Source organism: Hyla sarda, chromosome 6 (assembly GCF_029499605.1).
Source record: "Hyla sarda isolate aHylSar1 chromosome 6, aHylSar1.hap1, whole genome shotgun sequence".
Classification (NCBI taxonomy): domain Eukaryota; kingdom Metazoa; phylum Chordata; class Amphibia; order Anura; family Hylidae; genus Hyla; species Hyla sarda.
The window spans coordinates 284317280-284331137 of NC_079194.1; the positions used below are offsets into that span (position 1 = coordinate 284317280).

A 13858-nucleotide genomic window follows, 5' to 3' on the forward strand; every position below is an offset into this window, starting at 1 on the left:
GGTCATGATGTCAGCAGACAGCTCTGTGTTCCATAAAGAAAATAATTTCCTCTGTAGTATTCAGCAGCTAATAAGTACTGGAAGGATTAAGATTTTTTAATAGAAGTAATTTACAAATCTGTTTAACTTTCTGGCCCCAGTTGATAAAAAAAAAAGGTTTCCACCAGAGTACCCCTTTAAAGGAGTAGTTCAGTGAAACATAACTTATCCCCTATCCAAAGCATATGGGATAAGTTATAGATCGCGGGGGATCCGACCGCTGGGACCCCCCGCGATCTCCTGAACGGGATCTCCTGGAAGTGACCGTTAAGACCCCCGCAGGAAGATGTGACCAACACACCCCCTCCATGTAACTCTATGGGATACATGGATGGGGCGTGTCGTCCGCCACTGCGTGCGGGGGGTCGTCACGCCCCCTTCCAGCAGAGTGCCCTGGAGATCAAGGGGGTCCCAGCAGTCAGACCTCCCGCGATCTATAACTTATCCCCTATCCTTTGGCTTCTGTGGGAGTTATGAAAACAGCAGAACACAGTGGCATTGTTTCTGTAATCCTGCCTCCAAATCGTCCTAGCGCTGGCCTTTTTTGCGTTTGCGACCCCCCCCCCCCCCCTCCCCAAATACGAATTATCTCCGAGTAGAGATTCCGTAGTGCGAATGAGCCCTTACCATGCGGGATGGCCAGGTGTTGTGTTATTGTTGCAAGAAAAACCTCGATCCATCATAAATGTCAGCACTTTGTTGATTAATTTGTTGCACACTTCATTAATCTTATTATTATTTTATTTTATTTTTTTCCTATTTTAGGAGGACATACTGAGGGCTTCAGAACCAATAACTAGTTTTCCAGAGTTATAGTCTTAAAACAGTTTTACCACCATAGACTATGACCCCCTATGCCCAGGATAAGGGATCAGTGTCTAATCGTGGGGATTTGGCCGCTGTTACCCCCCCCCCCCCCCTTAATGTCTTGAAGAAGACTCTGAATTTAGTGGCATTGAACAGACTGGACTTTCTATGGGAGCACTTGTCTATCTTTACCCCTTTAATGGGGTAATCCACTGCCCCAGTGCTCGGAACATTAAGTTCCGAACGCTGGGTGCGGGCTGCGGGGGTCGGCACGAGCCCGCGGAGCTCCGGTACAGGTGTTCGGTCCCCGGGCTGTATTCTTCTTACTTCCTGTTAGTCCGGCACGTCACATGGAGCTTCAGCCTATCACCAGCGGAGGCGGGACATCGCTGCGGCTGGTGATAGGCTGAAGCTCCATGTGACGTGCCGGACTAACAGGAAGTAAGAAGAATACAGCCCGGGGACCGAACACCTGTACCGGACTGTACCGGAGCTCCGCGGGCTCGTTGGCAGGTAAGATAAAGTGCGTTTTATTTTATTTTGCAGCCCGGACGGGATAACATGAGAAAAGTGAGCACCGGAGTACTAGATCGCCGCTGTCAAAGCTGACAGCGGCGTCTATTGGGATCTATGAATGCTCCCAGGTGGGCGATATATCGCGATATATCGCGATGTATCGTCACCTAGACGGTATCGCGATATATCGGGATATATCGAATCGCCACACTGGTATCGCGATTCGAATCGAATCGCCAAATTCTTGGCGATTCACACCCCTAGTGTTTAAGTTAAAATGCTCATCCCATCCTGGAACAAATAGACACTGTAGTTTCTTTACTCTCCATGATTTAGTATAGTAAGTGACTTTTTTTTTCCCTTTATCACTATAGGGACACTCTAGCTTTATCACACATTTGGACTGGTCCAAAGATGGAAATTACATCATGTCAAACTCTGGAGACTATGAGATACTATACTGTGAGTATTTGTCAATCTTACCAATAATTTACATTTTTCAGGTAACATTGATATATAAAGTGTATAAAGACAGAAATTAAGGGAGGTTTTTACACTTTTTATGTTGTGTTGCTAGTAACTTCCTTATTGTTGCTTGTGGGCTTCTTTATGCCTAGTTACCTAAACTTTAAAGGGGTACTCCGGCCCTAAGGCATCTTATCCCCTATCCAAAGAATAGGGGATAAGATGTCTGACCGCGGGGGTTCAGCAATCTTGCATTCGGCACCCACCTCTTTGAGCTGCATGCCGCGCTGCCAGGTCACAAACTGCCGGGTGCCGACCACGGGGCCGGAGTATCGTGATGTCGCGACTCAGCCCCCCGTGTGACGTCACCCCCCGTCCCCGCTGTGCAAGTCTATGGGAGGGGGCGTGATGGCGTCGTAGGGCCGGAGTATCCCTTTAAGGTGTTATCCAGTGAAAGAAACTTATCCGATATCCACAAAATAAGGGGTACTCCGGTGTAAAACTTTATTTTTGATTTTTTTTTAAATCAACTGGTGCCAAAAAGTTAAATAAATTTGTAAATTACTTCTATTTAAAAATCTTAATCCTTCCAGTACTTATCAGCTGCTGTATTCTTCGGAGGAAGTTGTGTAGTTCTTTCCAGTATGATCACAATGCTCTCTGCTGACACCTCTGACCATGTCTGGAACTGTCCAGAGTAGGAGCAAATCACCATAGCAAACCTCTCCTGCTCTGGACAGTTCCTGACATGGACAGAGGTGTCAGCAGAGAGCACTGTGGTCAGACAGAAAAGAACACAACTTCCCCTGCAGCATACAGCAGATGATAAGTACTGAAAGGATTAAGATTTTTTAAATAGAAGTAATTTACAAATCTGTTTAACTTTCTGGCACCAGTTGATTATAAAAAAAAAAAAAAAAAAAAAAAATTCCACTGGAGTACCCCTTTAAGTGTCTGATTCAGGGGAAGTCTGAACTCTGGGACCACCCACGATCTCCAGAACAGGGCCTCTTTCAGCAGAAAGATCGGGCCCTTTACCTTCCGAAATGTTCTCATCTTGGCAGTGACTGCCAATCAGCTGCAGTGGTGTGTGCCATCTCAGTTTGTTATATGGCTTAGAAGGTCTTAGAAGGTGGGGGGCCTGATGGTGGGGGAGATGTGTGAAAACTACAACTCCCAGCATGCCCGGACAGCCAAAGGCTGTCCGGGCATGCTGGGAGTTGTAGTTTTGCAACAGCTGGAGGCACCCTGGTTGGGAAACACTGCTATATAAGGTTGTGTAAAATCTGTAAAGATGTCAATACATAGCTGGGAGTTGTAGTTTTGCAACAGCTGGAGGCACCCTGGTTGGGAAACACTTTTATATAGTAATATACACCAACTTTTACTACAGGTTTTTCATTGTAAGAGATTTCACATATTTTGTGTGACTGCTTTTCACAATCTGAATTTTTCTTTCTTTTTATCCTATTTAGGGGATATCACTGGAGGCTGCAAACTTCTCCGAAATCGATATAAAAACAAAGACCGCGAGTGGGCGACATACACATGTGTACTGGGATACCATGTTTTTGGTAAGTGACGATTGCTGAAAATGTACACTCCTCGAATGAAATTGCAACACCAAGACGGAAACGTTATGTCATTATGGAAATCACAGCAAGGTCACCCGCACTAACCTGAATATACAGGTATATAGAGAAAGGGTCACCCGCACTAACCTGAATATACAGGTATATAGAAAAAGGGTCACCCGCACTAACCTGAATATACAGGTAGATAGAAAAAGGGTCACCCGCACTAACCTGAATATACAGGTATATAGAAAAGGGTCTCCCGCACTAACCTGAATATACAGGTATATAGAAAAGGGTCACCCGCACTAACCTTAATATAAAGGTATACAGAAAAAGGGTCACCCGCGCTATCCTGAATATACAGGTAGATAGAAAAAGGGTCACTTGCACTATCCTGAATATAAAGGTATATAGAAAAAGGGTCACCCCAACTAACCTTAATATACAGGTAGATAGAAAAAGGGTCACCAGCACTATCCTGAATATAAAGGTATATAGAGAAAGGGTCACCAGCACTATCCTGAATATAAAGGTATATAGAAAAAGGGTCACCAGCACTAACCTGAATATAAAGGTATATAGAAAAAGGGTCACCAGCACTATCCTGAATATAAAGGTATATAGAAAAAGGGTCACCAGCACTATCCTGAATATAAAGGTATATAGAAAAGGGGTCTCCAGCACTATCCTGAATATAAAGGTATATAGAAAAAGGGTCACCAGCACTATCCTGAATATACAGGTATATAGAAAAAGGGTCACCCACACTATCCTGAATATAAAGGTATATAGAAAAAGGGTCACCAGCACTATCCTGAATATAAAGGTATATAGAAAAAGGGTCTCCAGCACTATCCTGAATATAAAGGTATATAGAAAAAGGGTCACCAGCACTATCCTGAATATACAGGTATATAGAGAAAGGGTCACCAGCACTATCCTGAATATAAAGGTATATAGAAAAAGGGTCACCAGCACTATCCTGAATATACAGGTATATAGAGAAAGGGTCACCAGCATTATCCTGAATATAAAGGTATATAGAAAAAGGGTCATCCGCACTATCCTGAATATACAGGTATATAGAGAAAGGGTCACCAGCACTATCCTGAATATAAAGGTATATAGAAAAAGGGTCACCCGCACTATCCTGAATATACAGGTATATAGAGAAAGGGTCACCCGCACTAACCTGAATATAAAGGTATATAGAAAAATGGTCACCCGCACTATCCTGAATATACAGGTATATAGAAAAAGGGTCATCCGCACTATCCTGAATATACAGGTATATAGAGAAAGGGTCACCCGCACTAACCTGAATATAAAGGTATATAGAGAAAGGGTCACCCGCACTATCCTGAATATACAGGTATATAGAGAAAGGGTCACCCGCACTATCCTGAATATAAAGGTATATAGAAAAATGGTCACCCGCACTATCCTGAATATAAAGGTATATAGAAAAAGGGTCATCCGCACGATCCTGAATATACAGGTAGATAGAAAAAGGGTCACCCGCACTATCCTGAATATACAGGTATATAGAAAAAGGGTCACCCGCACTAACCTGAATATAAAGGTATATAGAAAAAGGATCACCTGCTCTATCCTGAATATAAAGGTATATAGAAAAAGGGTCACCAGCACTAACCTGAATATAAAGGTATATAGAAAAATGGTCACCTGCACTTACCTGAATATACAAGTAGATAGAAAAGGGGTCACCCGCACTAATATGGGAATTTCTTCTGAAGTGCAATAAAGACGGGCTGCTGCTGTATGAGCAATGCTTTGTCCCACCCACTCCGGCAATAACTCTGCACCCTTCAGGGACATGCTAAGGAAGAGGGTATGAATATTTATGGAGGGGCAGGGTTATCAACCTATGTTGGGGGGGTATCGGCCAGAGTGGGTGGGAGAAACCATTGCACAAAGCACAGCAGTCCGCCTCCAGGGCACGTAAGAAATTACTATGTTCGCAACAAGATTGATATCTCTAAAATGATTACACAAATTTTTGTCCAATAAGCGTTAGGAACAGGGTCATCCGCACGATTTAACTGAACATTCAGGTTAGTGCCGGTGACCCTTTAATGCAGTGTTTTCCAAACAGTGTGTCTCCAAAACTACAACTCCCAGCACACTGTTTGGAAATCACTGCTTTAATGATATGAAAATTATGAAAAAATGGAAATAAAATATTCAAAACATCTTGATTTTTCAGTATCGAGTATGAACCCTACTGGCAGAAAAAAACTAAAAGAAAAATAGCCAGCACAACTACGTAATACACGGGTGCACGCTGCTGTGGCAAATACAAAGTATATAAAAAAGAAGGTTGCAGCAGCACTCTTGGTCAAAAAATGGAGGCTCTTAGCGCACTTTTTGATCAAAACGTGTCCCCCATCCACCACGCGGAGGTGGCCTCATTTCGGATGGGACCCGAACACTCATTTCACTCACCTCTGCTGGGCATATGGCCTCTGAATAAGTGATATGCCCAGTGAGGCCACCTCCGCGTGGTGGATGGGGGACAAGTTTTGATCAAAAAATGCGCTAAGAGCCTCCATTTTTTTGACCAATAGTGCTGCTGCAACCTTCTTTTTTGTATACCCTACTGGCAGAAATAAAGTTACACACCTGTCAATTCTTGCTATCGATGAGGTTCTAAATCCTTGTATAAGGAATATTCTGCCATGCAGAATGCATCAGGGCAAGAAAATCAAAAAGATCCACCTCTGGCAGCTTCCTTTTTAATTGACGGCCAATGGCTTCCCAGAAGTGCTGAGACACTGCAGGCCATAGTAGCACGTTTAGGCCACAAAGGCTGCTAATAAGCGGCCTGGCGTTGTCATCTTCAAAACCCGCTCCTGGGACCGCTCGAAGAAATGGCTGTACTGCTGGCTCTTTTCCCAAATCAATGTAAGGCCCCTTTCACAATGCCACAGCAGTGTGATGGCCGTCAGGGAACCCGGGGAGAATAGTGGGAGAAAAAATACGGCAAGCACCGTCTTTTTCTCCCGCTACAAACCAAAACAACGGCGCGCCCGACGGACCCCATTGACTATAATGGGATCCATCGGGAACATAATATCCGTTCTCGATGGGACGCAACGGTAGTGTGAAAGTAGCCTAATTTTTCCACATGACAACACTAGGTAGCATGTTGCTTTTGCTACTGTGAGCAGGCTGCGTGGCCTTAACTTGCTCGATGGCCTGCATCGTCTCTGGTCTCGCATACAGCATATTTGGGACGTCATTGGTCTATATAGATGAATGAAACTGATATTCAGCCTAATATTTTTTTGGAAAAACTCTGCCATGTGTAACTATACCCTTCTGCACTCCAGAGACAATTCAATTGAATGATTTATAGACGGCAATGAACAGCAATCTGAAGTCTGATTTTAAACTCCATCTCGTGTATTATCACACCATACTCAGAACTAAAAAGAGCGGCTGGGTTTATAACATTAGAGTTTTTCCTTATTGTAAATTTTGGAACGTACCCCCCAATGTGACCCTTCACATAATGGTAAGGCCCCCTTCACATAATGGTAAGGCCCCCTTCACATAATGGTAAGGCCCCATTCACATGATGGTAAGGCCCCCTTCACATAATGGTAAGGCCCCATTCACATAATGGTAAGGCCCCATTCACATAATGGTAAGGCCCCATTCACATGATGGTAAGGCCCCCTTCACATGATGGTAAGGCCCCCTTCACATGATGGTAAGGCCCCCTTCACATGATGGTAAGGCCCCCTTCACATGATGGTAAGGCCCCATTCACATGATGGTAAGGCCCCATTCACATGATGGTAAGGCCCCCTTCACATGATGGTAAGGCCCCATTCACATGATGGTAAGGCCCCATTCACATGATGGTAAGGCCCCATTCACATGATGGTAAGGCCCCCTTCACATGATGGTAAGGCCCCCTTCACATGATGGTAAGGCCCCCTTCACATGATGGTAAGGCCCCATTCACATAATGGTAAGGCCCCATTCACATAATGGTAAGGCCCCATTCACATAATGGTAAGGCCCCATTCACATGATGGTAAGGCCCCCTTCACATGATGGTAAGGCCCCCTTCACATGATGGTAAGGCCCCCTTCACATGATGGTAAGGCCCCCTTCACATGATGGTAAGGCCCCCTTCACATGATGGTAAGGCCCCCTTCACATGATGGTAAGGCCCCCTTCACATGATGGTAAGGCTCCCTTCACATGATGGTAAGGCCCCCTTCACATGATGGTAAGGCCCCATTCACATGATGGTAAGGCCCCATTCACATGATGGTAAGGCCCCATTCACATGATGGTAAGGCCCCATTCACATGATGGTAAGGCCCCCTTCACATGATGGTAAGGCCCCATTCACATGATGGTAAGGCCCCATTCACATGATGGTAAGGCCCCATTCACATGATGGTAAGGCCCCATTCACATGACCGCTGAGCTCCGCTCAGCGGTCATGTGAATGGGGCCTTAACATTAAAGCCCTGTTCAGATGAGCGAAAAATCGATCACGAAAAGACGGAAGAGAAAAAAAAAAAATTCATTTTCAGAATTTTTCACCTCTAACCCCCCCAATCAATGGGATATGTCAGGAACCAACGATGACAGTTGTGCTCCAACCTTTTCAGGGCCCAAAAAAAAAGAGCTGAACGGGACGGAGATCAGCGATGATGTGAACTTAGCCCATAATGTGTAACATTGACAATCTATAGGAGAGGACAGTAAATAGTTTCCTTGTGTTTGTTACAGGGGTTTGGCCGGAAGGATCTGATGGGACAGATATTAACGCTCTCGCCCGCTCCCATGGGATGACCATGATCTCGGTTGCAGATGATTTCTGTAAAGTCCATCTCTTTCGCTATCCTTGTAACAAGCCTAAGGTAAGAAGCCTGCCTGTGTTAGGCTGCATTCACATCTCGTTTTTGCAATGTGGTTCCCGTATCCGGTTTCAGTGAAAAAAATGTTTAGAACCTTATTGCAAACCGTATGTATAGACATTTCATAGAAAACCGTATGCCATCCCTAGCATCCAGTTGTGTACGTTTTGCAACATTTACGGTTTTATCCGTTTTTTTCCCGTCTCCAAAACCGTAGTCTGCTACAGTTTTATGTTCGGGTGAAAAACCGGATACAACCCGTATACGTTTTTTTTTTTTTTTTTTTTTTTAAATGGTGGTAAAAACCGTATGTGCGTACGGTTCCATCCGGTTTGCACAATACGGTTTTGCAGTTTGCACATGCACAGTGCACGCCAAAAGTTTTTCCCACAAATAGAACAAGAAGAACTTTATTTAATTAAGGACAAACATAAAACTGTATCCGTTTTTTCCCCCCAAAACTTATTAAACCGTATGCAACTGGACATCCATTTTCAAACCGTGTAGAGGTCTATACGGTTCGGTCCGGTTTTGAGACATACGTTTTTTTACAAAAAAACCTGATACGGGAGCCGTTTTGCAAGAACGATATGTGAATGCAGCCTTATAGTGGTTATATAATACTATTATTACCATTGTAATATAATGTGAACTCTCTGTAATTGATGTATGTGACATTTGTTTCTCCAATAGGCACCAAGCCATGTCTATTCCGGTCATGGAAGTCATGTGACCAACGTACGCTTCACTCACGATGATAATTATCTCATTTCGTTGGGTGGAAAGGATGCTAGCGTTTTTCAATGGAGGGTTGTGAAATCTGGCAATATTCCTCGCAGCCAGTCAGTGTCCTCCACCTCCTCAATAGACGCTGCCCACTGAGTGATATCTCCTAATTCACAGGACTTGGAAGAACTACTTGGTGAACAAAAAGAAACATATCGGTCTTGACTTTCACAGCCATTGTATCTGCCATTGTTGCCTTACTCAATAATGTCATATAGGGTAACGCCGAGCCCACTTCATGCAAGTACCTATTGGCAATGGTGCCAAGACAACAGCCTGCGGTCAATGGCACAAAATCAGAAATGTTAATACGGTACAACGCAGCGAGTAGTTTCAGACATGCTAGTGGACCTGCTTTAAGCTGATGACATTTCCTTTATATTCCCTTAAAGGGGCCATCCAATTAAAGGTGTGTGTCTGAGTTGGGGCTATGCTTAAAATGAAAAAAATACTTTCACTCATCTGCACTGATCCCTGCCTCGTGGGTCCAGACAGTGCCCGCTCCCAGTTGAGCAGTGTGTCTTAAAGGAGTACTCCTGTGGAAAACTTTTTTTTTTTTAAATCAACTGGTGCCATAAAGTTAAACAGATTTGTAAATCACTTCTATTAAAAAATCTAAATCCTTCCAGTACTTTTTAGGGGCTGTATACTAAAGAGAAATCCAAAAAAGAAATGCATTTCCTCTGATGTCATGACCACAGTGCTCCCTGCTGATCTCTGCTGTCCATTTTAGGAACTGTCCAGAGCAGCATATGTTTGCTATGGGGATTTTCTCCTGCTCTAGACAATTCCTAAAATGGACAGCAGAGGTCAGCAGAGAGCACTGTGGTCATGACATCAGAGGAAATGCATTTCTTTTTCAGATTTCTCTTTAGTATACAGCCCATTAAAAGTACTGGGAGGATTAAGATTTTTTAATAGAAGTGATTTACAAATTTGAATAACTTTCTGGCACCAGTTGATTTAAATGAAAAAGTTTTCCACGGGAGTACACCTTCAATTACAGGACGCTCCCGCTCATTGGTGACCCACCTGGGCAGCGAATGGCTGAGCGGACACTTTCTGTATGTTGATACGAAATCAGAAAGTAGTGCTCATCCGGTACTAAGACGCATGTGTAAGGGGTCGGTGAAGGTCAGTAAAAGGAAAGTTGTTGGCTTTTTTTGTTTTGTTGTTTTAGCCCAGCCCCAGCTGGAACACACTTTACTTAGTCAGTCGGACAACCCCCTTTAAACTGCTATACTGCTCAAGACTGAGCCATAGGTTTTAACCCAGTCTTAACTACTGAAGCACAAACACACATAATACTGCAGTAACAAATTCACAATGTGCCTCATATACTGTCTTAGGGAAAGCCTCCAGCTTTTTAGAAAAGTGAAGGAAAAGAGAATTTATATATATATATATATATATATATATATATATATATATATTATAGGTATTATGGTTAGGTGACATGTCCACAAAATGTTACCGTCCACAACATGTTACCTAAAGAAGCACTGTGGCATTTTTTGGTATGTTTAATGCTAATCAGCCAACAATATTCCTGCAGTGTAATTTATTTTATCCTGGCTCAGCTGCGTCCATATACATTGAGCCTTTTCAGTATGGCAGCTAGGTCATGTGATCCCACTCATGACTCCACTGTGTGGTTGACTTCTTGTAAACTACAGGATTACATCACCACCCATCAGATCCTCCTGGTCCCACCCACCTTATTCCTCTGTTTGTTCCACCACCATTCACAGTGCTGCTGAAGAAATTATGTCTGCCTTATCTAATGGTCCAGGAGAGCAGTCATATAGTAGATGAGGTCATACAGCGTTTAGCTGTAGTTATACAACTCCCTTTACTCATACAGTTTTTTTTTCTACTATATGCTGTGTGCAAATGCTCTAGTGTATCCCCATTCTTCTGCTTGTAAGGGCTGACAGGAAGTGACCAATCACAAGGAGACTGGCTGAAGCTGCATCTCAGAGAAATACACTGAGACTCTGTAGTTTGAGTTAGGGGACAGAAGTTTTACGTCACTGACCTGTCACTTGCTACATCTACTTAGAGCAAGTGCAGTGATAAGACTCTGCCTCCTCTGTCTCTGGAAAATAGAGACTGCATTAGGTGAGCCCTATAATAAATACTATTTAATCTTAAAGAGACCAATGGTTGGAAGGTAATAACAACTTTAATTACAAAAATCCAAATAAATGGCCAGAAAAGACCCTATTTTTTACCAACCACTAAATAACTAAATATAAAATGGTGTTTACTTTATTGAAACAGAAAAGTGACACACATTAAAAAACCCAGAGCACTATACTCTTTGGTAGGCAGTATTGTCTGTGTTATCACAGCCACGTCTGGCTGTAAAGTGTCACTGAATGGTAGCTACATGTTGTGCTCTTATGTTTAGAGCAAACTACTTATTCTTAATGAGAGTCATAGAGCTGCTGAAGTTAAAATACCAAACACAAAGCCCCCCCTCGACGTTTCGCCACTAGATGTGGCTTTATCAAGAGGCTAGGGGCAATGGCACTGAAAACACAGTGCAGGGGGTTTAAATAAGCTCCCATCATGTCGTCATCCCATCAAAAGTGGCCTATAGCAACCTTTCTATTCAAACCTCCAAACATAGATATTCCATACAAATAGATTGATAGCCAGTTCCACCTATGGCCAAGCAGATAACAGATCGCAAATCCTCTGCTGCCCCTTGTAATCATGTAATTGGATGTTACCACTGGCGTATCTAGTCTGTCATTTGACAGGCTGCACGATTATAAGCTGCGCACGGACTTGTCTCCAAGTCCCGATGTCAGTGCATAAATGCGCATGCTCATAAGTCCGTGCGCCGTGCCGAGATGTGCATGGACTTAGGCATTTCGGCTTTCCTGCGTAATTGTGCGCACGCGTGTCTCCTCCTGCATGAACGGTATACGTGGCTGTGATAACACAGACAATACACCCTACCAAAGTAGAGCGCTCTGGGTTTTTAAATGTGTGTCACTTTTCTGTTTCAATAAAGTATAAACCATTTTATATTTACACATTTAGTGGTTAGTAAAAAAAAAAATAGGGTATTTTGTGGCCATTTATTTGGCTTTTTGTAATTAAAGGGGTTATCCAGGAAAAAAACTTATATTTTTATTATATCAACTGGCTCCAGAAAGTAAAACAGATTTTGTAAATTACTTCTATTAGAAAATCTTAATCCTTTCAGTACTTGCGTGCTGCTGAAGTTGAGTTGTTCTTTTCTGTCTAAGTGCTCTCTGATGACACCTGTCTCAGGAACTGTCCAGAGTAGAAGCAAATCCCCATAGCGAACCTCTTCTACTCTGTGCCGTTCCCGAGACAAGCAGAGATGTCAGCAGAGAGCACTGTTGCCAGACAGAAAAGAACAACTCAACTTCAGCAGCTGATAATTATTGGAAGGATTAATATATTTTTTTTTTTTATAGAAGTAATTTGCAAATCTGTTTCACTTTCTGGAGCCAGTTGATATATAGAAAAAAGTTTTTACCTGGAATACCCCTTTAAAGAATAATAAATACTAACATCGTTATACACAAAGGCCTCTATATTACTCTATAATACAACTAGTTGCTGCACTAGTTAAAATGAAAAAAAAATAAAAAATATGCTGGAGTGCTTCTTTAAAGACAGAATCCCTGATTTATATGAAATGCTACTACCAAACCTTACACTGTAGACAATCCTGAAACATACATGAAGCTTTCTATTCCATAATATCTCATTCCATGCAAACAATGCTGACACCGAGCCACAAACCTAACACGAGAGCCGCCCTGCTGAGTGGAGAGCCACGTGCCTTAGATCCGTACACCCCAAGCTTCTATAGTGCACCTTCCCTCTTACCACCCTCTGAAGCCAGTGTTTCCAAACCAGGGTGCCTCCAGCTGTTGCAGAACTACAACTCCCAGCATGCCCGGACAGCCTTTGGCTGTCCGGGCATGTTGGGAGTTGTAGTTTTGCAACTGCTGGAGGCGCCCTGGTTGAGAAACACTGCTCTGAAGCACTTTCTTATGATCCCTATGTATATAAAGGTATATGTCTCAACAACTGTCCTACAGTTTATATGATATATTTTTATTAAATAGCTTTATAAGTGAATGATGAAATATGCAGTGTCTTTATTAGTGTGTAAACATGTTCATTTTAAAAATACTCATTCAAAAAATTTGGCGTCTGTATAGCAAATATATCCATGTGACTTGAAAATATATTTTAGAAATAAATATATGGGAAGTAAATGGCATTAGTAAACCCCTTAAAGGGTTAATCCAGCAAAAAAAAAAATCTTTTATATATCAACTGGCTCCTGAAAGTTAAACAGATTTGTAAATTACTTCTATTAAAAATTTTAATCCTTTCAGTACTTACGAGCTGCAGAAGTTGAGTTGTTCTGTCTAAGTGCTCTCTGATGACACCTGTCTCGGGAACTGTCCAGAATAGAAGCAAATCCCCATAGCAAACCTCTTCTACTCTGTGCAGTTCCCGAGACCACTAGAGATGTCAGCAGAGAGCACTGTTTCCAGACAGAAAAGAACAACTCAACTTCAGCAGCTGATAATTATTGGAAGGTTTAAGATTTTTTAATAGAAGTAATCTACAAATCCGTTTCACTTTCTGGAGCCAGTTGATATAAAAAAACGAAAATTTTCCCTGGCATACACCTTTTTTTTTTTTTTTTTTCCATGGTCATGCCCCACTCGTAATATCATGGCCATGCCCCCTCAATGCAAG

The 13858-nt window shown here is 42.7% G+C and overlaps 1 protein-coding gene across 1 annotated transcript in view; it reads left to right on the top strand.

Moving 5' to 3' along the window:
- The window catches only part of EML3 (EMAP like 3), a gene marked incomplete in the record, with an annotated part of 106343 nt that extends 96678 nt beyond the window's left edge, over nt 1-9665 (top strand). Inside the window, 4 exon segments of the mRNA XM_056527536.1 lie at nt 1737-1824; nt 3303-3401; nt 8181-8311; nt 9002-9665. Coding sequence (XP_056383511.1) covers nt 1737-1824; nt 3303-3401; nt 8181-8311; nt 9002-9190 — 507 coding nt within the window.
- Between the last annotated feature and the right edge of the window lie 4193 nt (nt 9666-13858).